At 40.7% G+C, this 27,734-nt stretch overlaps 1 protein-coding gene across 6 annotated transcripts in view; it reads left to right on the plus strand.

Annotated features, from left to right (window-relative positions):
* IPO11 (importin 11) overlaps nucleotides 1-27,734 on the plus strand; it is a 297,144-nt gene that overhangs the window by 115,091 nt on the left and 154,319 nt on the right. For all 6 annotated transcript variants that reach the window (XM_084627945.1, XM_084627946.1, XM_084627942.1 and 3 more), the window contains exons 21-23: nucleotides 10,037-10,150; nucleotides 21,377-21,492; nucleotides 22,853-22,929. In XM_084627945.1, coding sequence (XP_084484071.1) covers nucleotides 10,037-10,150; nucleotides 21,377-21,492; nucleotides 22,853-22,929 — 307 coding nt within the window. The remainder of the gene's footprint in view (nucleotides 1-10,036; nucleotides 10,151-21,376; nucleotides 21,493-22,852; nucleotides 22,930-27,734) is intronic.

Below are 27,734 nucleotides of genomic sequence, written 5' to 3' on the forward strand. Positions count from 1 at the left end.
CCTTTTCCTATTTTTTGTTGTATCTAATTACAAGATATGTTTTTGAAGTGCCCATCATTGTAGTGTCTAGGCAGTTTAGTTTATAGCAGTTCAAAGACATGGAGCTCAGTTTCCTACAAGGTTATAAGGTTAAAATTGTTGGCCTCACCGTTACTACTTCCTTTCCTTAGTATGGAAGTATACTTTCAGTTTAAATTTAGGAAATTCAAGAAGTTCCTGAGGAAATAAAGTTTGATTGTTGTCTGCAGTCATCTCTTAACTTTCTAGGGTACTCACCTCAGGTGAGGTAGAGAAAAGTAAGGCAAGGTAGAGGTAGTAGCAGTTCCTCTGACCTGTAAGCAGTCCTTGAAGCAGCAGCTTTCTTTGTGAATTTCTGAGACAAATGTAGCTTTTCTGTTTATCCCCTGTATGTACAGAGAGACTGGTAGTGGCTCCTCACTCCTTTCATAATTGTTTCTTCTCCCTCCACAATAGTTTGTCCTAGTGGCATCTCCTTTTCTCTCCATGGAAAGAGCGCTGTTGATTTCTGTTTTTCCTTTACCTGTTGATGGAGGTCTTGATATAGTGATAGGAGCAGTAAGGCTGATAGTGGCTCGATGTGGGTGGTGGAGGATAAGTGATGCTTAATTTAAAATAGTTTTAAAGTGATTGTTTTATATCCTGGCACGCTTTTGTGTGCATTGCTCATCCTCTTGGATTGCGAACTCTTCATGGTGAGGTTTGCATCCTACTCTACATGTGGAAAGCACATAGCACATTCTGAGTGCTGTTGTAATGCAGATAATAAAGGTATGTAAATTGTGAGAGTATCTGGATAAGAGATGAAGTTCACATGAGATTTACTTTGGCACTAATACTGATGCTGCTCTGGATTATGTGAGTGTTTGAGGCACATATAGATCCTCTCACTTGGACTCCTTCATCACTGGAATTAGTTTTGCGGGAATGCAACCATCTAGCACAGCCCTTAATCTCTCCTAATTTATGCTAGCCAGCTGTGTTGATTGATGACTGGCTCCATGAACTGGAAACTGCTGGCAAGCAATATTTTTCTTGTCATTTCTGGCTGAAATAGTATACCATGCTTAATTAAGCTGATGATTTAGTGTATCCTAGCATTAAATTTAATTCTGTATGAGATTATTAAAATAGGGACAAGAAGCATACAAAATATGTAATAAATGAGGCAAAATTTACAAAGTTTTTGTCCATACTTTGTGTTGAACATACCACGTGAAGAAAAAACAAGTTATGTGAAATGATTGCTTTATAGGAAGTTACCCTTTCAGTATTAAAAACGAATATGTAGAAGTTGTTAATTTATGATACTCTATATAGGTAGCTAACAAAATGAATTAGAAATCTGGAAATTTATAAAGAAAGATAATTATACAACATGCACAAGGTGCTAAGAATTGTACATCTTGTAGTTTTTATTGTACATTTTGTTAAAACACCTTTTGATTTATTCTACTATGATGTCATAGAACTCATGCAAGGAAGAACTTTTACAATATGCAATAAGGATGTGCAAATAAAACAGTATTTCATGTTTCAACTATTTGAATTGGTGTTAAATACAACATGCTGTATTATAGTTACATTAGTTTCATGGTTGTGTTGTTGGTGGTGGATTTAATGTTATGAATTCAGATTTCCAGTTTATAATTCTGCTATAAATACTTGTTCTGACTGAAACTTTTCATATAATCTGATATTCTGCTAGGAATTTTATTCCTTCTTTGAGTAGTGTACCTGTGGGTGCTCTACTTCAAGTATGTGTGCTCTCTGTGCCTTTCATTAGAGACTTTTGGTAGCAGTGCCCATTTGATCTGTGCATGTTCCTTACCCATCCTTGTGTCCTATACCGAGGCTATATAGGGATGTGCAGCCTTACAGCCTTTTCAGCAGTTCCTTTTCAACCCCCTTCAGCCAGACATGGAGTTCAGTGTGTTCTTGTTTTCTCTAGAGTTAGAATAGTATATAGTGTTAGTTCTTTAGCAATTTATAGAATACTTAGTATCTTATAGTTGTTGGAACTGTTCTTCGTGTTTTCTACTCCTTCCCCTCCACTCCCCCAATTGTTTTTCTCTTACTGAGGGGGTGTACAATTCTTTTTTGGGGGTTGGGGGGGATCTGGGAGGTTGGGCTCCCCAGATTTTAAAAGGCGCCTTTTCTGTTAAGAAGCCATTCCCATCAGCAATGGGCATTATAATCAGAGAATATCAGGGACATCAGGAGGTCATCTAGTCCAACCCTCTGCTCAAAGCAGGACCAATCCCCAACTAAATCATCCCAGCCAGGGCTTTGACAAGCCTGACCTTAAAAACTTCTAGGGAAGGAGATTCCACCACCTCCCTAACTAACACATTCCAGTGCTTCACCACCCTCCTAGTGAAAAAGTTTTTCCTAATATCCAACCTAAACCTCCCCCACTGCAACTTGAGACCATTACTCCTCATTCTGTCATCTGCTACCACTGAGAACAGTCTAGATCCATCCTCTTTGGAACCCCCTTTAAGGTAGTTGAAAACAACTATCAGATCCCCCCTCATTCTTCTCTTCTGCAGATAAACAATCCCAGTTCCCTCAGCCTCTCCTCATAAGTCATGTGTTCCAGTCCCCTAATCATTTTTGTTGCCCTCTGCTGGATGTTTTCCAATTTTTCCACATCCTTCTTGTAGTGTGAGGCCCAAAACTGGACACAGTACTCCAGATGAGCTCCTCTATTCGACATTGGTGAGGCAACGATCACGTCCCTCTATCTGCTGGTAATGCCCCTACTTATAAATCCCCAAAATGCCATTGGCGTTCTTGGCAACAAGGGCACACTGTTGACTCATATCCAGCTTCTCATCCACTGTAACCCCTAGGTCCTTTTCTGCAGAACTGCTGCCGAGCCATTCGGTCCCTAGTCTGTAGCGGTGCATGGGATTCTTCCGTCCTAAGTGCAGGACTCTGCCCTTGTCCTTGTTGAACCTCATCAGATTTCTTTTGGCCCAATGCTCCAATTTGTCTAGGTCCCTCTGTATGCTATCCCTACCCTCCAGCGTATCTACCTCTCCTCCCAGTTTAGTGTCATCTGCAAACTTGCTGAGGGTGCAATCCACACCATCCTTCCAGATCATTTATGAAGATATTGAACAAAACCGGCCCCAGGACCGACCCTTGGGGCACTCCACTTGATACCGTCTGCCAACTAGACATGGAGCCATTGATCACTACCTGTTGAGCCCAACAATCTAGCCAACTTTTTATCCACCTTATAGTCTATTCATCCAGCCCATACTTCTTTAACTTCCTGGCAAGAATACTGTGGGAAACCATGTCAAAAGCTTTGCTAAAGTCAAGGAACAACACGTCCACTGCTTTCCCCTCATCCACAGAGCCAGTGATCTCGTCATAGAAGGCAATTAGATTAGTCAGGCATGACTTCCCTTGGTGAATCCATGCTGACTGTTCCTGATCACTTTCCTCTCCTCTAAGTGCTTCAGAATTGATTCCTTGAGGACCTGCTCCATGATTTTTCCAGGGAGTGAGGTGAGGCTGACTGGCCTGTAGTTCCCAGGATCCTCCTCTTCCCTTTTTTTAAAGATGGGCATTACATTAGCCTTTTTCCAGTCATCTGGGACTTCCCCTGATTGCCATGAGTTTTCAAAGATAATGTCCAATGGCTCTGCAATCACAGCCGCCAACTCCTTCAGCACTCTCCTTGGATGCAGCGCATCTGGCCCCATGGACTTGTGCTCATCCAGCTTTTCTAAATAGTCCCGAACCACTTCTTTCTCCACAGAGGGTTGGTCACCTCCTCCCCATGCTGTGCTGCCCAGTGCAGCAGTCTGGGAGCTGACCTTGTTTGTGAAGACAAAGGCAAAAAAAGCATTGAGTACATTATCTTTTTCCATATCCTCTGTCACTAGGTTGCCTCCCTCATTCAGTAAGGGGCCCACACTTTCCTTGACGTTCTTCTTGTTGCCAACATACCTGAAGAAACCCTTCTTGTTACTCTTGACATCTCTAGCTAGCTGCAACTCCAGGTGTGATTTGGCCTTCCTGATTTCACTCTTGCATGCCCGAGCAATATTTTTATACTCTTCACTGGTCATTTGTCCAATCTTCCACTTCTTGTAAGCTTCTTTTTTGTGTTTAAGCTCAGCAAGGATTTCACTGTTAAGCCAAGCTGGTCGCCTGCCATATTTGCTACTCTTTCTACACATCGGGATGGTTTGTCCCTGTAACCTCAATAAGGATTCTTTAAAATACAGCCAGCTCTCCTGGACTCCTTTCCCCCTCATGTGTACACTCTCAGGGTATACGTTACTTGGGAGACTTGCATATTCCCAGCAAGTGCAAAATTTGCACTTCTTTTAAGGGAAGATACCGTAAAAACAAGGAAATGAAGTATAGACTATTAGTGATGGAGCAAGCCTTAAGACCGGCTTTGGACCCTGATACAGAAAACCCCCATGTACAGGGGCCCTCTGCTTCTGTTAGTGCCCCATCTACATTGAGATCATGGCACCCGAGAGCTTCCAAGATGAAAGCAGCGTCAAGACCATGGTATACAACACTCTCTGAGTGAGGTAACTATAACTGTGCCAGCAGTACTGAGAGCTTCGTACTCAGAGATTAAGGAGGGGCATAAGAGGAGCAGAACTAAGAGTTCCTCCTCAAAAAAAGATTTTGTCACAGGAAACCTCAGGCCGTGAGAGGAGTGCTATTGAGGCTCTGAGTACTTTGGGTAACGTGAGTACTCTAAGACTTCATCTAAGTTCCATATTTCTGCGCTAATGGCCATGGTACTGAAGACCGCTACTGCCACCATCAGGGCCCATGATAGGAAGAGAGCAGCCTTACTGGAATCTGTGGTACCCTCAATATCAGCACCAGCACCTCAGAGACATTGGTAGCAAGCTCCCAGTACCGTAGGAGTTGTGGTACCCTAAAGACCTTATGGTACTGAATGAGCCTGAGTCTCCCCTCCTTGGGACCTCTGGACACCTCTCAGTAGTGAGATCTGTTAGGTCACAGAGCATACATCATGTAGTGAGACTATTCCACTATTCAGAAAGAAGGGTTGTCACTTTCTGTACAATATGTGGAGGAGCATTCAGACTCAGAGCTTTCAGTTCAAGGCTCTCCAGTTTACTCTGGGAGTCGTTATTTCCCTCTGCAGATGCAAGAAAGAAAGGATACAAGACATTTGCATCTTAATACTTGGGATGATCAATGATGGATACTTCCCCCTCCTCCCCATGCCTTATGGTCCTCCTCATTGGCCTTCTTGGGACCCGTGGGCTATTTACAGCCAGCAGTTTTGAGAGGCCCTGATTCAATCTTATAAGGAACACAGAAGACCTCATTCCCTGGTACTATCCATCCATCCCTTCCCTCCAGTCTGAATCAGCAGAGGAGACCTTCGAGGAGCAAGAGGCGAGGGCGTACTAGGCGGTCACCCCTCTTACAAATATCTCTTCATCACCTGATAAAGCAGTAAAGCCTCCACTGCCATCATTAGCTGATGACTTTTGGGAGTTCCAGGACCTGATGAAGTGAGCTGTAGACCTGCTTCAGATTCTGCTGGGATTTCTGGACTTCTTCCATCACAGGCTCCTGGACATATTGCATACTTCTTCAGCACAGGTGGTATTGCTGATGAACTAAGCTCTTCTTGAGCCAGCTAAGACCATCTGGCAAACTCCAGCAAAGGCACCCCCTAAATGCAAGCATGCCAATAAAAAAAAAATGCTACATCCTGGCCAGGGTTTGTACCAGATGTGAAAATAGAGACTCATAAGTTCTTTGGTTGTGGACACAGTTAATGAAAGGTGGAGACAGCATATTCTAAAATCTACTCCATATAACAAGGACCTCTCTTTATTCCAACAGGCATGGGAGGCTTTAATGTTGGACAGATGGGTTTTGGAGGCCATTATATCTGGTTACACAAATCATTTTACCTTCATCCCTCCCTTCTGCCCCCTCCAGCCCCCTTCTCCCCCTTCAGGGACCTCTCTCACAATCTGTTGCTGAGACTGAAGTTTACATTACTCCTAAGTCCCACGGCCATCAAACTAGTTCCATTTCAGCACAGAGGAAAAAGATTTTGTTCGAGGTATTTTTTGATACTTAAGAAAAAAAGGGGTTGGAGGCCAATACTAGATCTCAGACAACTAAACGTGTATGTCAGAGCCATGAAATTCCAGATGGTGTCCCTAGCAGCTGTAATTCCCTCCATGGAATCCGGGAACTGATTTGTAATTCCTGACCTCAAAGATGCCTACTTCCATGTAGCAATTCATCCCTCTCGGAAAAGATTTCTGAATTTCGCATTCGATCACAATCACTACCAGTACTGGATCCTAACCTTCAGCCTTTCTTCTGCTCTCAAAAAACATGGCAGTTGTAGGTGCCCACCTCTATCGTCTAGGAATAACAGTCTTTCCCTACCTTGATGACTGGCTTCTTGAGGGCTGATCTTATCAGGGGTTCTATGGGCAGTTAAACAACAACTTCACTATTCCCCTGTTTATGTCTACAAATCTCAAGAAATTGGTCTTGGCCTCTACACAATAAATACTTTTTATAGGCGTGTTTCTGGATTAGATGACGGGCAGGTTTATCTCCCTTCCAACAGGTTCCTCACTCTGAAGAACGTTATCCAAAGAATGCAGCTCAGTCTTCAAGTTCCTGCAAGTTCTGGGAAATGTGGCACCTTATGTTTTCATAACACAAAATGTCAGGTTCCATCTTCAATGTCTCCAGAAGTCGCTCCGGACAGCTTACATGCCCAACAAACAGGTCTGAACAAGCAAGTGTCGGTACCCAGTGGTGTCCTACAGTCACTCACCTGGTGGAAAGATCCTTCCAAAGTATGTGCAGGAATCTCATTCATACAGACTCCCTCTATGGTCATGATAACATTAGACATTTCCCTCTTGGAATGGGGAGCACATTTAGGTCCTCACACAGCCCAAGACAAATCGTCACAGCAAGAACAATGCTTGCACATCACTCTTCTGGAGTTAAGGCTGGTCAGAAATGCCTGCCTCCTATTTTTACCCTAATCAAAAACAAGTCAATCAAGATCATAACAGACAACATAGCTTGTATATATTATATCAATCATCAGGGAGGAGCACATTCCTCCGCTCTCTGCACTTAAGTGATAAAGCTCTGGAATTGATGGCTGGCCAACCAGATAGTCATTTTGGCTTCTTACTTCCTGGATATACAAAATTCCATGACAGACAATCTCCGCAGAAATTTCCCCCTAAATTACAACTGGGAGTTGGACTTTCAAGTCCTCAAACAAAATGATCCTATCTTGGGGGTTTCCAGAGGTCAATCTTTTTGCCACTGCAACCAACACAAAATGCAGAAAATTCTGTTCCAGAGGAGGACTCTATCCCCAGACTCTAGAAAACACTTTTTTCTTTACGTGGGCAAAGGGTTTTTTTATGCATATCCACCAACTCCAGTGCTCTTAAAGGGTCTCAACAAGGAAGGACTGAGCCAGGGTCATTTTGACTGCACCAACTCATCCAAGACAATTTTGGTTTCCTTACCTCATCAGACTCACTTCTCACCATGCATGGTAACTTTTGATCAGTTCTCAGCTGTTGTCTCAGAATGCAGGTTGAACACATCACCCCAATCTGAGTGTTCTGTAACTCCAAACATGACTCCTCAATGTTTTTTGGGACTATATAGGAGCATCCTGTTCATTGGGAGTACAAAATGTTCCCTTAAATAGCAGGAGGGAAACTACAAGATACACTTACCTTCAGAAATAGAGACAATATCGCCTTTGGTGTAACTGCCATCATCTTTCGCCTGTCCAACCATCTCTTTCCACAGTCTTAGGTTCAGTCCCAGTAGGTAATCCATCAAGGTTCACTCAGCATCTATAACAGCTTTCCACTTGCCAGAAAAAGGTATGTCAGTTTTCACATAACTGACCATAGTGAGATTCCTGAAACCTTTTTCTGCAGATTAGAAATGCTAATCTGCTTTGCGATCTCACCTTGTTCGTAACCATCTCATGAAACAGCCTTTTGAGCCACTAGCTATGTGCTCTCTGTTACAGTTGTCTGAAGGCAGCCTTTTTGGTGGCCATCACTTCTGCATGAAGGTTGGGCAGATTGGGGCTCTAATGGCAGACCCTCCATTTACTCTTCAAGAGTGTTCTTCAAGAAAAACGGCATCTTTACAACTTTTACAACATCCAAAACTTTTACCTAAGGTTTCTTCTGTGTTTCATATTAACCATACTATTCACCTTTCAGTTTTCTTTCCTAAGCCATATCAGTCTATGCAGGAAGCTACTTTCCATGCAGTAGGTATTAAGAGGGCATCGGCCTTTTACTTGGACAGAACCAGATCATTCAGGAAATCCCCTAGACTTTTTGTTTCTGTTGTGGCTAGGTCTAGTGCAGGGGTGGCCAACCTGTGGCTCCAGAGCCACATGCAGCTCTTCAGAAGTTAATATGCGGTTCCTTGTATCGGCACCGACTCCAGGGCTGGAGCTACAGGCACCAACTTTCCAGCGTGCCGGAGGGTGCTCACTGCTCAACCCTTGGCTCTGCCACAGGCCCTGCCCCCACTCCACCCCTTCCCGCCCTCTCCCCTGAGCCTGCCATGCCCTCGTTTCTCCCCCCATAGAGCCTCCTGCAAGCCATGAAACAGCTGATCGGGAGGTGCAGGGAGGGAGAGGGAGGCGCTGATTGGCGGGGCTGCAGGTAGGTGGGAGGTGCTGGGAGTGGGGATGGGGGGAGCTGATGTGGGGGCTACTGATGTATTACTGTGGGTCTTTGGCAATGTACATTGGTAAATTCTGGCTCCTTCTCAAGCTCAGGTTGGCCACCCTTGGTCTAGTGGATTCACTGTCTCCATGCAGAGACTATGATTGATCTTTGGATGTATTATTACCTGTTATAATTTGGCTCATATGCCATCTCCCTTCTGAGTGACTGCACATTCTACTAGATCAGAATTTATGTCTGTAGCCCTCCTCAAGGATGTTCCAGTTGCTGAAAACTGCAAAGCTGCATCATGTACTTTGGTGCATACTTTTTCCAGCCATTATGCTGTAGTTCACACTGCTAAATTGGATGCTGCTGTGGGCAACATAGTTCTCTCCTCAGTGCTGGACTCTGTTCCAAAACTCCTGCTTACTTAAGGGGGTTACTGCTAAGGAGTCACCTGAAGTGGAGCACCCACAGGAATACTACTCAAAGAAGGAGAGGTTACTCACCTTGTGCAGTAACTGGAATTCTTTGAGATGTGTGTCCCTGTGAGTGCTCCACTACCTGCCCTCCTCCTCCTCTGCTTCTGAAGTTTCCTCTGTGGGACTTTGTAGTAGAGAAGGAACTAAGGGTGGTTTGTACACAGAGCCTTATATAGCCTCAGTATGTGGCATAAGCATATATATAGGCTGCATGCATGAGTCGAGTGGGCACTGCTACCAAAAATCTCCAGTCAAAGGCACAGAGCACATGCACACCTGAGGTGGAGCACCTACAGGTGGACACATCTTGAAGAAGTCCAGTACTGCACAAGATGAGTAACCTCTCCTTTCCTTTTATTGAACTTGGTTTTTCTTGGACTCTTTCTTCCCACACAATTGAATTATATAAACTATTCTAATTCCTACTTTGGCAAAACCACTTCAATATGAAAACATCGTCAGTTACCAAAATACATTTTCTTCTTTTCACGCATGCCTAAGCTTTTACTCACATTTTCATAATGTCTGCTATGAATAACATGTTCTGTGTAATAGTTACATAATCATGGACGATTTAACTCTCTTGGTAAGAAATCTTAGGTATTTTTGTTAATGGGAAAAAAAAGGAGCAAGTTCAAAACAAAAATTATATTTACTATTGTGACAAAACCAACTGAACCTAGCTTGTGCAATTTTGTCTCAAAGATAATGTGTGAAATTTTTGGAAATTTAATAGCTTTAGTTTCATGGTTAAGTAAAATATTTTACTCTGTTAAAAATATTGTCATTTTGATTTTTTGACTGTAGATACGACCATATGTAGGATGTTTGGTTCAGTATTTACCTCTCCTTTGGAAACAAAGCGAGGAGCACAATATGCTGAGATGTGCCATTCTAACCACTCTAATTCATCTTATTCAGGTAAAGTATCAAAATCTTCCTGATATTTTTTCACATTTGTATATTCTGTGTAATATTTTATGCTGGTAAACTGAAGATAGAATTTAGCTTTATCGAGTATTATTTACATTTTAGTTATCCTTAAGTGCTTTATAATAGTATATTAGAAACATAGTGCCATAATTTTGTAGGCAAGAATTGCAAGTTTTATACACTCAACGGTTTTGTTTACATAGTTTTGGCCATTAAAAGGTGCTTTATTGAGTTTTGTTGTTGTTAGGTTAATCAAGTTAATTCTTCATTTTGAAAAATTTTGGAATTGTACCTTTTAATCTTCTTTATGAAGTAATGAAGAATGCCTGAAAGGTTTTAACAATTTGCTTTTTTCTGGCTTCTTCTCCTTCCCTTAATCCAAATGTTTAGGTTGCATGTCTCTTCTTGCAAATACTGGAGATAGTTCAGAGTTGTCCACAAAGCTCTTGGGCTTGGCCACATCTCTTCCAATTTTGCACCACATTCTTTGTCTATTGAGGATGTATCCCTTCATTTACTCCTCATTTATATCTCAAAGAATGGAGAGCTCTGAGGCTTGAGACCCTGTCCAACCCCTCTCACTCTGAAAGCTAAGACCCAAATCAGAGTAAGAAGAGTTCTTACCCTTGAGACATGTTTGGATCCATGAGGACGGTGGCAGCCACTGGTGAGGGAGAGAGAATAAGCAAGCTAAAGGCAAGGACAAAGATGTAATCAAACAAGAATGGAAAACTCCTGAGAAAATGAAGAGATTCTGTGCTGGGTCCTAGAACACAGACATTTTCTTATTATCCTACCTCAGATTGAAGCAGCAGTGCTATCCCAGGTAAAGGGTTTATCTGTTGAATTTTCAGGTCAAGGTAAACAGTTAGTTTTCAGTACTGCACTGCTTGGCTTTTGCCAAAAGATAACTAACAATCCACTTCTTTGAAATTGCATTAATTTTCTACAGTTCTGAGCGTCAGTCTCTTTCCACTGTGTATAAACTGAATACAAACTGTTTTGCTTTTGGGGACTGCCCACCCTATGATATTCAGTGCGTTCACACCTGTTTTTATAGGAAACGTTTATAGAAGGATAATGAGGGTGACTCCAGTTTCTTTAGCCTTCATCTATTCAATTTTTTCAGGAGCTCTCAACACATTCCTTCCTATTTAATAAATGAAAATGTACTGTGATTGCCTCTTTTTTCCTTGATGTTTTTAATATAGCGTATTCTTGGTTTTGACAAGAACCAAAAAGAAAATGAGATGTAGCTTTTGGAAAATCACACCTTGGACAACTCCATCTTTACACAATACCAAGCCAGCCCAAACAGGACCAAGTACTTGTTTTGAAATATGTTTTTACCAGCTTTTAGAAAAGGAAAGGCATATTACAACCCTAATGGGGGCAGGAGGGAGCTGTATATATGATAGTTAAAAGTGTGCTCTATGTGCAGGTGCAGTATTTAATAAAATAGCATACATAAAGAATAGCATGGAGAATAATACAGAAAATGTCCTAATGCTATTATATAAATCAATGCTTTGCCCTTACTGGGAATACTACATTCAATACTGGTCATTGATCTCAAAAAGGATTTTCCAGAATTAGAGGGAGTCCAGAGATGATCAGTAAGAATGAGTAGGGGACTGGAAAAATGCTCACACAAAGAGATATTGAGATTGAGCAGAGATTCATGGCATCTCAGTAAAGGGGAGTTACATGGCACTAGAGGAACTCCAAGTTCTTGAGGAACCTGAGTCGTCTTTATTTTCAGTTTGGTTTAGCATTGCCACCGTATGTATGCTCACTGTTTCGTCAGTAATGGGCTCCTCTCTGGCACCAGCTGCTACTACTGTGTTACAACCAATACTCTTGCCTCAGCAGCCCATCTTTAGAGGCAGAATTTTCTTGTTCTTCATTTGGCTCATAGCACAATGGGGAAGGATCTCCCACATGTTCTCTTAGGCCCCTTTCTTCTGAGTTCTTGGGTTGGAAAGGGAGTCTAGCATTTCCTATAAACCTAAGCTCCGTAGGAATTATGAGGGTAGCCATATTCTGTGGTACTCTTCCTCTTGCGCCCCTGGTTTCTACCTGTTTAATGTTCCTGTATGGCCACACTGGAACCCTGGGGTCCTTATCATGAGCATCCTCCTCATGCACCACCTCATAATGAGACTTCTATCAGAAGAACATAACAGTGCAACATCAGAATCTCCTCATGATCCTCAGCCTGCAGAGGAAGTCTTTGGGGAGGAGGAACAGCTCCAAAATGAGGACATTATGCCCCAGTTGGGTATTTCATCTTTGTGTCCGGAGATGTTAATCTGTTTAGCAGTCTCATTTGGATGACTATAAATTTTCAGGATTTACTGAGAAAAGTTGCTGAGATTAATAACAGCCACACTGGGTTAGACCACTTGTCCATCTAGCCCAGGGTCTTGCCTCTGACAGTGGCAGATACTTCCGAGGGAATTAACAGAACATGGCAATTTCGAGTGATCCATCCTCTTTTGTCCCTCTCAACTGCTGGGATTTGGAGGTTTAGGGACATCCAGAGTATGGGGTTGTGTTCCTAACCATCTTGGCTAATAGTCATTGATGGACCTATCCTTCATGAACTTACCTAGTTCTTTTTTAAACCCAGTTATACATTTGGTCTTCACAACATCTCATAGCAATTAGTTCCACAGGTTGACTGTGTGTTGTACGAAGTAGTACTTCTGTTTGTTTGTTTGGAACCTGCTGCCTGTTAGTTTCATTGGGTAACCCCTGGTTAGTATGTTATGCAGAGGGGTAAATAACACTTTCCTATTTAATTTCTCCATATCATTATGATTTTATAGACCTCTCCCATTTTCCCCCTTAGTCGTCTTTTTTCTAAGCTGAACAGTCCCAGTTTTTTTACTCACTCCTCATATGGAAGCTGTTCCATCCCACTAATCATTTTTGTTGCCCTTCTCTGCACCTTTTTCCAATTCTACTATATCTTTTTTGAGATGGGGCGACCAGAACTGTACCCAGTATTCAAGTAGTGGGCATACCATGAATTTAGGTATTTTCTGTCTCATTCCTAATGGTTCCTAACATTCTGTTAAGTTTTTTTAACTGCACATGAAGCGAATGTTTTCAGAGAACTGTTCCATTTGAGGAGGTGCAGGAGACCCCTCACAAATTGTTGCACATCCTGTATACTTTGATGCCAAGGAGAGTAGCTCTTCCCATTAATGAGGGTTTATTGGAACTTGCTAAAAACATTTAGCAAACAGCAGTAACTGTCACTGCACGTTTAAAAACAAACAAACGAACAAAAAAACCCAGACAAAAGATACTAAATGCCATTTTTTCAGAATATCTTTGTTCAAATCTGGTACCAGGCTCTTTATCTGTGGCTGCTGCAATCGAGAAGATTATACAGCCCCAACCCAAGATTACTCCATTTGAGGAAGAGCTGAAAATAACTAGATCTGTTTGGTCATCAAATTCATCGGCAGGCTTACAATTTAGAATGTTAAATTGTCAGGCCATGCTTGCCTGTTATTTTTTTAATTATAATTAAATTCACAGATTAAGTTGCTATAGAAACATAGGAAAGACTTCAAATTCCTGATTAATGAAGGACAGTTAGTTTGCAAAAAGCACTGGAAGCAGCAGATGATGCCTTGCGATCTATGGTAATATCTGTAGTAATGGGGCAATCTTCTTGTCTCCAAAGTTTCAGAATCCCAAGAAAAGTACAGTCAACAATGGAGGATCTATCCAGAGTTTTGATAGTAAACCTTAAAAAGTAGAGTTTGGCAAGACATATAATAAAACCTCATTTTTGAGGGTTCATATCAATATCTGATTATATGATATTAGGAGGAGATTCCCCTAGAGTGCAGATTATCTCTCATCTTTCTTCTGTGGCATTTCTTGCATCTTCCTCTGAAACTTATGGTGTTGGTTACTTTTGGAGACAGAATAGTGGACTAGAGGGACCACAGGCCTGATCCATTCTGGCAAGTCCTATGCACCTATGAAATATATTTTCATTTGTATACTAAGATTGTGCTTTCTGAATATATTTATTATTTTTGTGTAGCACCTTTGATTTGTTTTCTTTGTTCAGAGTCTTTAAATAGAGAAGTCCTTCCTCCCTTTTGCAGAGGCATCTGCTATTTTTATATTGAGATGCTGCCTGCTACATGAAACACTTCTTTCTTCTAAAGACCTCATTTTTGTTCTTTCCTGACATCCAAAGATACTTCAGATTTGGCACTTCTCCCTGTGTTCATTCTGTGGAAAGACAAAGGAGAAAGCATCTGCTCTAGAAATATATGCTTTAGCAGTTTTCTACCTCATAGGGAATTTGCTCAGAGGAATTCACTGAGACTTTCCAGGAGACTACTGCTTACCAGATGTCCTAATAAATATAGCTCTGTATGTATCCCCAGAAAGTCAAAGAGTTAGCCCTCTTGAAAAAGGAATCTAAAATAAAGGCAGCAAGTTATGAAAGTTGGAAAACTTCCTGTTTTCTTTTCTTCCATATATAAACTCCTAAAAAACAAACTAGTTAACAATATATGGACAGAGGACAAAACTAAATACAGGACCGAAAGAGAAAATACAACATAATTCAAAACCAAAGTGGGGCCTGAGGTCTAAAAAGGGTTATCCGAATGATAGCCTCAAAATAATTCAAAATCAGGCATGAAGTCCAGAGTGGAGCAAATAATATGCACCAAAGTCTGTGGTGTTGATGGAGAGCATGCTCTAAAAGGGTAATTCTCAGTGATACAGGAATAAGAACCAGAAGTAGGCTTGAGACCGTGGCAGGATTCAATGCATAAAGGCATGCAAATATATTTTATGGAGAAGTGCATTAATTCTTCAGTCGTATATTCTATAAATAAGATGATAATGAAAGGCTCCTGTTATACACATCATGAAGATTTAGGATGCTTTTTCTTTTTTTACTCACTCTTAATCTGGTCCTAGAAAATTGCAGGTTAAAACAGACATTTTAACCAGTTGGATTAGAAAATAGTCTAGAAGTGATGCAATCCTGGTCCCCTTGAAATAAAGGGGGAATTTTGACATTGACTTCAAATGAGCCAGGATTTCATCTAAGATTTTTTCCACCAGATGGAATTTCTAAAGTGAATACTTATTTCCCTTGCATACAGAAGTGTGATAGGTTGGACCCCTTGGGAAGCCACCTGATCTGAGATATCACTGAGTCTACCTGTTCTGCCAGCATGGGCCCCCTTTAACCTGTCTTGCTGAGCCAGGCTCTTAAAACCTCCTCTAACATGCACATAGGCCGGGCCACACAAAGCTGCAGATCAGCTCTGGTAAGGCTCAGCTCTAGGGGCTTGCCATAGCACCCAGATGTCAACCCCCACCCTTGGAGCACAAACCCAAAATTATATGAAATTCACCTCTTTCCTCAATGTGGAGGAAGGTATGCACAACTTCTCGCCCCCTAGTTAGAAATCACATAAACTGGGTTATATTGTAAATCAGAAATAAATGTATTAACTATAACAGATGTATTTTAAGTAGTTAAGGAGGTAGCAGACAGAACAAGGCAGATTACTAAGAAAATAAAACAAAGCAAGCAAACTAAGCTTAATACACTAAAGAAACTGGTTACATGTAAGTTCTCACTCTAAATGTGGTTCTGATCATCATCTTCACAGCTAGATGCCCTTCCAGCCTGGGTCCAGTTTTTTCCCCCAGTTCAGTCTTAATTGTTTCCACAGTCATCTTGGGTGGGGTAGCAGGGGAAAACTGACGACCTGGATTACCTCACTCCCCACCCTTAAATAGGATTTGCATAAGGTGGGAGTCCTTTGTTTTCTAGTTTGACACCCTCCACCCCTCCAGCTTCTCATGGAAAAGTACAGTACATTGCGGTCTACATTGCATATTGGCACAACTTCTACAGCAGTGATTCTCAGCCAGGGGTATGTGTACATCAACTCATCTAGATATTTGCCTAGTTTTACAACAGGCTACAGAAAAAGTACTAGTGAAGTCAGTACAAACTAAAATTTCATACAGACAATGACTTGTTTATATTGCTCTACCTACTATACACTGAAATGTAGGTACAGTAGTTATTTTCCAGTTAATTTATTTTATAATTATATGGTAAAAATGAGAAGGTAAGCAATTTGTCAGTAACAGTGTGCTGTGACACTTTTGTATTTTTATGTCTGATTTAGTAAGCAAGTAGTTTTTAAGTTAGGTGAAACTTGGTGGTACGCAAGACAATCAGACTTCTGAAAGGGGTACAGTAGTCTGGAAAGGCTGAGAGCCACTGTTTTACAGTAACCCTGTAACCCTACTAGCATAGGGTTATTCCTAGGTCACACATTCATCTCAGACATTTTTAAGCCTATGCCCCAGTATGGCTAAGCTAAAATCTTACATGCCTCGGCCTATTGGCCTTGCATTCCAGCCATGTTTTACTTATGTACCTAATAGACGCTCATCATTCCTAAATGCTTGTCAATCTTATACATATATACTCTTACAATTTAAATCTATTTAGCATACATTGATTATATATGAAATAGCATATGAGTTGGTCACAATACTAAATAACATAATGATAAATGGATAAAAGGAACTAATTGGCTACAGTTAGCTTGAGCTTGAGGTTTGCCCTTAGCCTTATTCCCATCTACAAACAAAAATCTCTAAATTGAATCAAATGGTGCTTTAAGCTAGAATTAGCTGGCCTATCAGGGCGATGGGTTGAAACTCAAATGCTGCTGATTGTCAAGCTAGTAATGCAGCGGGAATACGGCAGCTCGAGTTATAGCAGCTCAACAGATGCTAATCCAATCACTCTTTGATGCTTATCAAATTCCTCTGTGTAGCTCTAGTCAGGGCCAGATTAAGGCATAAACTAACTAAGCTACAGTTGAGGGCCTCTCAGTAAGAGGGGCCTCTAAAAAAAAAAAAAAGAAAAGAAACTGACTCCATTTCAAATTTTATCAAAATCGGTTGATAAATAAAGGAGATCTGGGAAACAGAAGATTCTCTCTAAATAATGACAAAAATATATACATCTGGCTACACAGATACCCTTACCCTTCACTAATTGTTCATTATTGACAGGCAGGAGGCCAAGGCTGAGAAAAAAATGATAATTGCACTGGTAAAATTAGTATTTCTACGAGTAAGTCTGCTATCAGCCTCCTAAGGCAGTGTTTTGTTGGCCAGCTGCTACTGGTAAAATTCTGACTGTGCCTTCATAACGTATCTAAATAAATAAATAATCTTACTACCGATAAAATCGGGGGAAAAGTGAAGTTGGAGATGGCAGTGTCGTGAAGAAATCCTCAAGAAATCCTGCTGAGCTCATACTCGTATGGGACTTGTGCTGGGAGTGATGTCATATATAGCATCTCCCTTGGCTGGTAATATCTGGAAGGCCGCCATCTTTTGCTTACGGTCCAGCACGCTCAGTCATATAGTGCCTTCATTCCTGTTTTTCTTTGCTTTCTTAAGTGTTATTGTGTTCTTTCTTTTTTGATCTGTACATATGTACAATGGTGTATTTTAGTGTGCACACCACTTTCTGCTTCATGTACTATCCATGCTTCACATGATTGAGTTTGCAGGTGAGCATCTTATGGACTTAGGGTCAAGTGAATCTTGAGGAGAATAATTTGTGTTGGCTTCCCTCCGTCAGTTTTGGGAACCTTCACAGTAAATATCAGAGTGTGCTGACAAAAGGATAAATAAAGGGTTTTGAGAAAAATGAAGGAAGATATACATATATATCAAAATATTCTGAGTATTTGGTGAGCAAGTTATTTCAAACTATCTGAATATATGATTTATAGGCTATTAAGGCCTATAATATTCATTATGTTTGCTTGAATATAGACTAATTTTTCCTCACTTTCTCAATGTCTGTCTATTGATTACCAGTCGTTTTTCTGGTAAATTCTTTCTCTGACAACAAGCTATATTCGTGAGTCTGTGTCCCCGAGGTGTTTACTTGTGATTAATTAGTGGCTCTGGGGGAGACAGCGGACAGAGAAGCAAATGCGAAGAGAGAGAGCTTTTCTTGCAGCATTTTCTAGACAGAATTCTGCCCTAAGCATTCTGTGCATTGAAAGTGACAAACTCCGTAGCTTATCATTTGAGGATGTCATCAATGACTTTGCTCTCCAAAAATCGTGAAAGAAAATGTTTTAAATTTCAGTGTTAAAATTAATGTGATGTGCAGACAGACATACTGTAGGTTGTACTGCTTCCATTAAGTAAGCTGGTCTGTGTAACTGTAACTGCTTTTGTGTTGCTGTAGATATAAAGTTTTCATATCTACTAATTAAGAAATCATAGACAAAAATATGTTCATTTGAAACTATTTTATAATGTAAACAAGCATATTGCAAGACATGTTTTAGTTAGATTATTATTCTATTTTTACAACTTTGACTTTGTATATATGTGTTTATATATTAAATGTCCTTTCTGTGAAAATAATACATTATTTTTTTAATGGTATGGGGCCTCTTACACTTGACACACTTTAGGGCCTCAGAATGTCTTAATCCGGCCCTGGCTCCAGAGGGTAGAGGTGGGCAAACTACGGCCCGTAGGCCACATCTGGCCCACGGGACCATCCTGCCTGGCCTTTGAGCTCCTTCCCAGGGAGGCTAGCCCCCAGCTCCTCCCCTACTGTCCCTCCTCCCCCACAGCCTCAGCTCGCTGCGCCATCAGCACTCTGGCCCGCCATGGCTGGCTCTGGCATGGTGAGGGGAGCGGGGGGGTCGGATAAAGGAGCAGGGGGTCATGGGGCGAAATCAGGGTACAGGGAGCAGGGGATAGTTGGATGGGGCAGAGGTTCTGGGGGGGGGGCGGTCAGGGGACGGGGAGCAGGGGGAGTTGGATAGGGGATGGGGCCCCAGTGGGTGTGGATAGGGGTTGGGGCAGTCAGGGAACAGGGGGAGTTGAATGGGGGTGGGGTCCTGGGGTGTGGTTAGGGGTGGGGGCGGTCAGGGGTCAAGGGGGGGGTTGGATGGGTTGGGGGTTGTGAGGGGGGTGGGAAGTGGGAGGGTGCAGGTAGGGAGTGGGGGCCAGGCCATTTGGGGAGGCACGGTCTTCCCTACCCGGCCCTCCATACAATTGTGCAACTCCAATGTGGCCCTTGGGCCAAAAAGTTTGCCCACCCCTGCTCTAGAGCTTGGTTTCTCTCGAGCTAGGCTAGCTTGAGTGGAGTAACTTGATAATAGAGATAAGGTACTATCAGAGATTGAGGTGTTTTATCATTTGAATTTGAATGATTGTTTCAACCAGTTTATCAGGTACAGATTTAAGATTTACTGGACTGTAGTTTCCCAGTTCACCCCTAGATTTTTTTTTTTTAAATATAAGTACACCATTTGCTACAGTGGTGCAGGAGATGTTTTTAGTGAGAGATTGCATATATTTGTTGGAAGTTCAGCCACTACATACTTAAACTCCTTCAAACTCTTGGATGTATACCCTCTGGGCCTGGTGACTTATTACTTTCCAAAATACTAGTTTCTCCAAGCACCTTTTCTTCTGACACATCAATCTCTGATAATACCTCATCTCTATTATCGGAAAAGAGGAAGTCCAGAGTAGGTATCTCTCCATACCACCTTATAGTCAAAGAAAGGAACTGTTGAGATAGAGTTAAGGTTGAGAGTACAATGCAGTAATTTAGGGTGAAATATGTTACAGGCAAGGTATAATTATTACAAAAACAAGAAGTCACCCAGGAATTTCTGAGATAAAATTAAAGCATAAAATAAATCCAAACATTAGCTTATGGAAATGGAGAGTTACTATATCAAACTTCCTTAATTCTGCTCCGTAGTGAGAATATACAATAACCATGTTTTAAAATTAAGGCATGTTAGTCCCAGATTAGATTAAATTGATTTTAAAGATGTGTTAGGTTGTGTGGTGTGTTTTCTGTGCCTTATAGCTACAAGTAGAGGTCGTTCTTTATATTAGTTATTAGAAAAATCACTGTCGCCATAAATATGAATCCTTGTTAGAAGAATTTGTATTATTCCTGTTTCAAGAACATTTCAAAAGCTTTAAGGTGTGATAAAATCCACAAAGTAAATTTTAACAGCTTTCCCTGTTTTAAAATTTTGTATCCTCTTGTTTCCATTAAGTATTTATAGGCTCCATCTGTGCTACTCTAAAGTTTTTCTAGAGAAAGCATGATTGACATTGAAATGATTTTAAAATGTGTATACTCTTTATAATCAGTTTTGCAAACTTTTCATAATTTTACTGCCCACTAAATATTTGAAGAGGGATCAGGAGTGATATAATAATTATATTTACTTGCTGTGTACAATTGATATATTTTAGTTTGTATATCATTAGTCATATACACCTGTACCCTGTTATAATTCTGTCCTCGGGAGCCAAAAAATCTTGCCGTGTTATATCGAACTTGCTTTCATCCACTGGAGCACTCAGCTCCCCTCTTTTCCCCCCCCGGAGCACTGTTTTACAGCATTATATCCGAATTCGTGTTATATTGGGTTGCGTTATATCGGGTTAAAGGTGTAGTTCCAAAGTCTGGTTTGAGATCCTTCTGCTGATGCTGCTCTAGCAAGCCCCAGAACCTGTCTTAGGCCTTATCCTCTAAACAGTGGTGGCGGGATTCCTGACTCAGGCGATTAACTGCAGAGGGATATATGGATGGTAGGACTTAGATGGAAGGTGCTGTGAAACCCCAGCCTCTCTTCCTCGCCAATCCATTAGTTTTTATTTTCTCATATGTTCACCTCAAAGAGAAGAGAACAGGCCATCCCCAAATGCTGCTGCTTCTACTATCCCAGTGGGTTTAAAGATTAAACCTGAATGGGTCTAAAGACAAATCTTAATCAGTTTTCCCTAAGTAGTGAAAGTCTAAATTGGTTTGCTGACGTGTCTGTTGCCCAAGACATTTTAAAGTGTGTGGTTTTATATATATGTGCTCTAGTGTAATATGTGGCATAAAAATGTAGTGACTGTGTGTGCTAGGCTTAAGGTTTTATTTTTAGTGCCAGTATGCTAGAATTTGTTGTGTTCCATTACTAATTGTAAAAAATGAAATCCAGCTGACTTCGTTGGTGTAATGAGTAATGGTAGAAAATAGGTGTGGCCTAAAAAGAAAATATCTTGAATTTTCTGTTTCAGATCAGATTTTTTTTAAATTGTTTTACGTTCTTTTGTTTATTCCTCCTGCAGGGATTAGGAGCAGAGAGCAAGAACCTCTACCCTTTCCTACTTCCAATTATTCAGCTAAGTACAGATGTTTCCCAGCCTCCACATGTTTATCTTCTGGAAGATGGCTTGGAATTATGGTAAGTGGAAGAACTTTGCTCAGCAGATATTTTTTTATTTTTTTTCTTATTTTCCCCAAGAGAAGAGAACAGTGCACATTAACATTTCTATCACTATTACAAAAAAAAAGACTTGCTTGGAAACATATATGTAATATGTACACTAAACTGACCATGTGGCAAGCTCAGATTTGGGATCAAGCAAACTATGGACTATTGGTGCTTTGACCAGTGGAGGAGATGCTAAGTTTTAAGGGGTGAAATACAGGTTAATAATTTTTAAGAACTCCTGCTGTCTGTTGAATGAATTAATGTTAAAAAAAAAACAAAACAAAAAACAAACAAAAAACCCTCAGTAACCGGGTTTACTGGGAAGAATGAGTTGCTGATAATATCAGAGGTAGATAAAATTCTAAAGACAGAAAATAGTGATTCAAGCTGAATTACTGCCCTCCTCTGTAGTGAGAGGTTCCTATGGCATAAATTGGCATCCCAGTTACAAACCTCATATGCCAGTCTCTAAACAAGCTTTTTTATCTATAACAAACAGTAAGTTTAAAAACATTTTTTATGGGAGTACTGGATGCAGTAATTGTGAAACATAGGGTGCTTGATGCTGTTTCTAAGTCAAGTGCCATAATACCCTTTCAGTTTACCAATTCATGGGTCTTGGACATTTTATAGCAGTGCTGGTGTTGGGAACAATCCAGAAGGTTTGACTGTCTGAGGATGTAGTGTTTTTTTAATCATGTGCTTTGCTTATATACATAATGAGAAATTTCATTGATTTTTGTATCCACAGGAATTATAAATGGGAACATAGAATGATGAATGTAGTCTGCTCTCACCTGATTGTCACCAATGCAGGATATTACACCTCAGAACAACGATATTTTGAAGGGATAAGGAGACATTTCTGTAGCATGGGTTTCTTTAACTGGTGACTCTTTGAAATTTCTTAGAGGTCTAGAATGCTACTATGTTGTCTTGATGCATGTAGCATGCAACTTTATCCACCTTACCTGCACTCTGCCCATTAATCCCCCTCCCATGTGGATACTTTGAACATTCCAAACTGCTGAGCAGCTTCAAACAGTCGTCATTTAAAAACAAAAATAGAGAGGCATAAAAATGTTTCCTTCTTTCCCCCATTCTTTTGAGATGACAGAACAAGCAAGTATTCCACAGACCAGCAGCGTGGGAAATACTCTTGAAAGATAATCATTTCAAATAATTGTGGCATTCTTCATTTGGAGAGATTTTATATCGATACTAGAAGATTACAATATTTTTACACCTGTCAAAATTGTTCCTCTTATCATGTTTATTATGCGAAACAGGGAACTAAATATAACCAGTGTTGTATTTAATCTACTCTTAGGTTAGTGACATTGGAGAATAGCCCTTGTCTTACTCCTGAGCTGCTGCGAATCTTTCAGAATATGTCTGCCCTTCTTGGTGAGTCTTCATAATAAGGATTCTGTTTTCTATACTAACAACGTTGTTCATGTTCTATTAATAAGATAACTAAGGCTGTAAGAAGTTGAGATATCAAAATTCTTACTATTCAAAATGCTTGAACAAGCTTTGAGTGACTTAAAGAATTTCCCATTTTCTTGCACCCTGATTGTGTTTAAATCAATCAACATTTTAAGTGCTTTGTACTTAAAAAGGCAAAGAAACAAACTGCAGATGATGCTTTTTATTAATGGACTGTTTCCTAGTTAAAGACAAAGGGCGACATTCTGGAGCAGTTGAAGTCAATTGGAGATTTGCCATTGACTTCAATGGGTCCAAAATTTCATCCAAAATATTTGCTGGTTGGTAGGCTAATTTTGATAGGTATCGCTGCACAAATATCCGTTTATTCTCTATGGTGTAATTTGTATTTATGAGGCTGTATGTTCTTGGAGACATATGTTTCACAAAAGATTCCGTGGGTCTTATGTTTGGAGACTATATGATGTATATTCATACATGCAGTGTGAGTGCTTTTAAAATGTAGAACTAACTGAAGTTGCTTAGCAACTGAATGTTACTTGACAATTAATTTTGGAAATATAATTCAGCTATATATAGTTTATTTGCTTACTTATTGCAAAAAAAAAAATCAACTGAGTTGGACTTCATAGTGTTCCATCAAGACTGCACAGTCACTGATTTTATAAAAGCCCCTCAAAGCTTAACACCAAATCAAATAATAACATTGCGTTTGTGTGTAGAGAATAGCTGACTATTCTACTTGCTTAATCAGATAATAATCCTACTTACTACTCAGGAGAACATAAAGAATTAATGGCTCCATTCCAAATCATTAATATTCAGGTAGTAAATTTTCAAATTATATGTGTGTGTGCGTGTGTGTGTGTCTTGAAGTAAGTTATCCAATCAGGCAGTAATGACGTGGATGGGGTAGGTTTGTATGTGTGTCAGTGAAATATAACTTCTTGCTGAAACTTTAAGGGGTTCAGTCCTTAGGAAATGGATTTTCTTCACCTTTTTGTATAACTCTTTTGAGAATTTAAAAATACTGCAGTAATTTTTAGAGAGAGAAGGTGGTTGAGATAATATCTTTTATTGGACCAACTTATGCTGGTGAGAGAGACAAGCTTTTGAGCTTTTACAGAACTCTTCTTCAGGTCTGGGAAACTTACTGAGGTCTGGTCTACACTACAGATGTATATGGGTATAACTATGTTGCTCAGGAGTGTGAAAAACCCATACCTCTGAGCGACATAGTTATACTGACCTAACCCCATGGCATAGACAGCATGTTGGCTGGAGAAGGCCTCCTTCCGACATAACTACCGCCTCTCGGGGAGGTAAGTACACCCATAGGGGAGGATTAACTATGCTGACAGGAGAGCTCTCTCCTGACAGTGTAGATTGTCTTCATTAAAGCGCTGCAGAAGCACAGCTGCACTGATGCAAAGTTTTAAGTGTAGACTTGCCCTTAGAGTGTCACAGCTAAACACAAGGTGGAATGGATTGTTTGCCATAAGTAGTTAACATACATTTCAAGGAACCATTCAAGGTGAAGTGGCCCATTAACACCCCTCTAGTAATAGGGAGAAAAGGAAGGAGGAGGGTAAACAGCTGGAAGGGGAGTTGTTTGTGGGTTATACATAGGGCCTACCAAATTCATGGTTTGTTTTGGTCAATTTCACCGTCCTAGGATTTTAAAAATCACAAATTTCATGAGTTCAGATATTTAAATCTAACATTTCATGGTGTTGTAACTGTAAGAGTCCTGACCCAACTCTGAAGGCAGCAGCTCAGAAGTAAGGGTGGCATGATAAGGTATTGCCAGACTTACTTCTGCACTGCTAGTGGGTGCTGCCTTCAAAGCTGGGTGCCTGGCCAGCAGCCGCTGCTCTCTGACCACCCAGTTTTAAAGGCAGTGCAGGAGTAAGGGTGGCAATACTGCAACCCCCCTACAATAACATCGCGACCCCCCCCCCATGACCCTCTTTTGCATTGGGACCCCCAGTTTGAGAAATGCTGGTCTTCTCTCCCCCACCCCCACCCCAGTGAAATCTGTATAGTATAGGATAAAAGTACACAAAAGACCAGATATCATGGGGGAGACCAGATTTCACAGTCTGTGACGCATTTTTCACAGCCATGAATTTGGTAGGGCACTAGTTATACATTGTAGTAATAAGCCATAAATCCAGTGTCTCCAGTCAATCCATGATTTTTAGCGTCTAACACAGTTATGAGTTTAAGCCCCCAGGTTTGTCTTTTGAAAGTAATGTACAGATTTCCTTTGAGGATGAAGACTGATGGGTCAGATACAGAGTGATTGTTTTGTGAAAAGTGTTCACCCACAGGTTATGTGGTGTTTTTGTCTTTTATCATTTTCCTGTTTGAATCCATTTGAAAGCATATTGTTTGTCTGGTTTCATCCATGTTGCTATTGGGGCATTTAATACAACAGGTATACCACATGTTGTGATAGGCATGTTGTGAGCCCACAGCTGGACCAGGGTCAACTTCTCTTTTGGGGGATGCCGGAGTGTCTGACTTCTTGTTGGGGTGGGGGAATAGTTCAGTGGTTTGAGCATTGGCCTGTTAAACCCAGGGTTGTGAGTTCAATCCCTGAGGGGGCCATTGAGGGATCTGGGGCAAAAACTGGGGATTGGTCCTGCTTTGAGCAGGGGGTTGGACTAGATGACCTCCTGAGGTCCCTTTCACCCTGATATTCTATGATTCTATGTGTTCGACCCATGAGTCTTGAAAGATGTGTTGTGGGGAATGTTGATAATCGTAGCCATGGAGAAGTCTGCAAATTTTGCATCTGTTGTTCTAGCAGGGTCTGGTGCTGTTTTGAGTTGGTGTGTTCTGGTCTTTGCGGAGCTTGCTTCTGATGATGAGCTTGGAGAGATTGAGGGGTTGTTTGAAGGCTAGAAGAGGGGGTTCAGGAAAGATTTCTTTCAGGATGGGGTCCCCATCGAATACGGGTTGTAGTTGTTTGATACCCCATATGGGTTCCACTGTGGGGTGGTAGGTGACAACTAGGGGTATGCCGTTGGAGCGGGTTTTATTTCTGTACTGAAGCAGGTTCTCTTGGAGCATTTGGATGGCCCATTCCATGATGTGATCTGCTTCTCCGGTGGAATGTCCTTGTTTGGTGAAGGTAGTTTTGCGTGTATTACAACAACACTGTACACAGTAATTTTTGTTACGCAAATATTTCTTTGCTTTCCTTTAATTATTTTCTGCACTTTTATGTGCTTTTGGAAATGGATGAACTAATTGCTATAGCAAATGGATTTTTCATAAGAATAATTTTAAATCATAAAAGAAAATGTAGAAGTTCCAATTTCTGAATTGGTCATGACCATTTATCATATTTTCTAAGATTAATTTCAGTACTTCGTATTTTATTATGAAGGTTGATGAGATGTGTTCCTTTATAGTAGGCAGGCTTAACGTAGTCCCTCTCCTATGATCTTCCCATGTATCTTAATACTAATGACTGAAATTGTGCTTCAAGGAAAAGTACTGCAATTACAAAGAGCCAAGGTTTTGTAGATGGTTCACTATTTAACTTCAGATTTACATGTCCACCATCTTTGTAATTGCTAGACGCTTCCTGTTAATCTTCCTTCTGTATCTTTTGAACATCTCTTTTTGGGTATAAATTTGGTAACATAGTATTGTCGAAGTGGTCTTGATTTTCATAGTTATCCTACATTGCCCTTCCACGTATCTTAAATTCAGAGATTACCCGTGTTTTTTCTCAGTCATACGTCTGAATTAGATGGAGGGAAGTAACAGGTATGAAATGAGCAGCTCATACCTTCGTACACGCTCCTAATAATTGTTAAGAAATCTATATTTGTGATGCCTGCCTTATTTTAAGAATTTACCCCAGAACATACTGATGCTTCTCTTTGGAAGAATTCAAGTTGGAGAGGAAATTCTTTAAATATGTACTTAAATGCCACAGTTAAAATTAAGCAGAGCTAACTTTATGCTTTGGGTCTACAGTAATTAATTTCATATTTTTATTAAGATTTTATTTTGATACTGTTTACCACCCTACCAAAAACAACACCACCAGCAGCTAAATAACTGTGCAACAAAAATAAGATAAATCTCCCACTTTCCGTATGCAACCCTTAGGCAATATTTACTTTTGTAAGCAGCTTTCTGAGAAAGAAGTTCTGTTGAGCTTGTTCTCATGTCAACACGTTTTGGTCGCTGTAAAACAAAATGGGGAGTGCTTTCTACAGGAAAGAGACCTTCATGCAGAGCGTCCTGCCAGCAGCCCACTATTGTTTACGTCACGGGGAGTGTAACAGAAATACCACCACAGATTTCAACTATGGCAGTACAGCATGAGGTGAGAGATTGTATCTCAGGTAGGATGGTGCTATAGGGTCTTATAGATCTAAACCAACACCTTAAATTACGCCCAGAAACTCACAGCCAGCCAGTACAGATCATGGACCACTGGTTCAGTATATTTGTAGCAGGACACTTCACTTAAAATTCACTTCTGAATGGGCTTTAGGTATAGCCCCACAAAGAGCAAAATAATTAAATCCATATTGTATTGAGAATCAGTGCCACATTCAACAATTTGATGAAAGTTCTCAGCTGAAGTTTCAATGTTTTGCTCAAGTTGTTGTCAATCATCTGGTGGAAAGGAGTTCGATGTGCTTCAGCAATGATCTTTTAGAATTCAGGACTTTGTTTAAAAAAATGTCATAACCATCAGGCGAGAGTAGCCATTACTAGTCATAAAAACAAAT

The sequence above is a fragment of the Lepidochelys olivacea genome (assembly GCF_965140295.1).
Source record: "Lepidochelys olivacea isolate rLepOli2 genome assembly, chromosome: 5".
Classification (NCBI taxonomy): domain Eukaryota; kingdom Metazoa; phylum Chordata; order Testudines; family Cheloniidae; genus Lepidochelys; species Lepidochelys olivacea.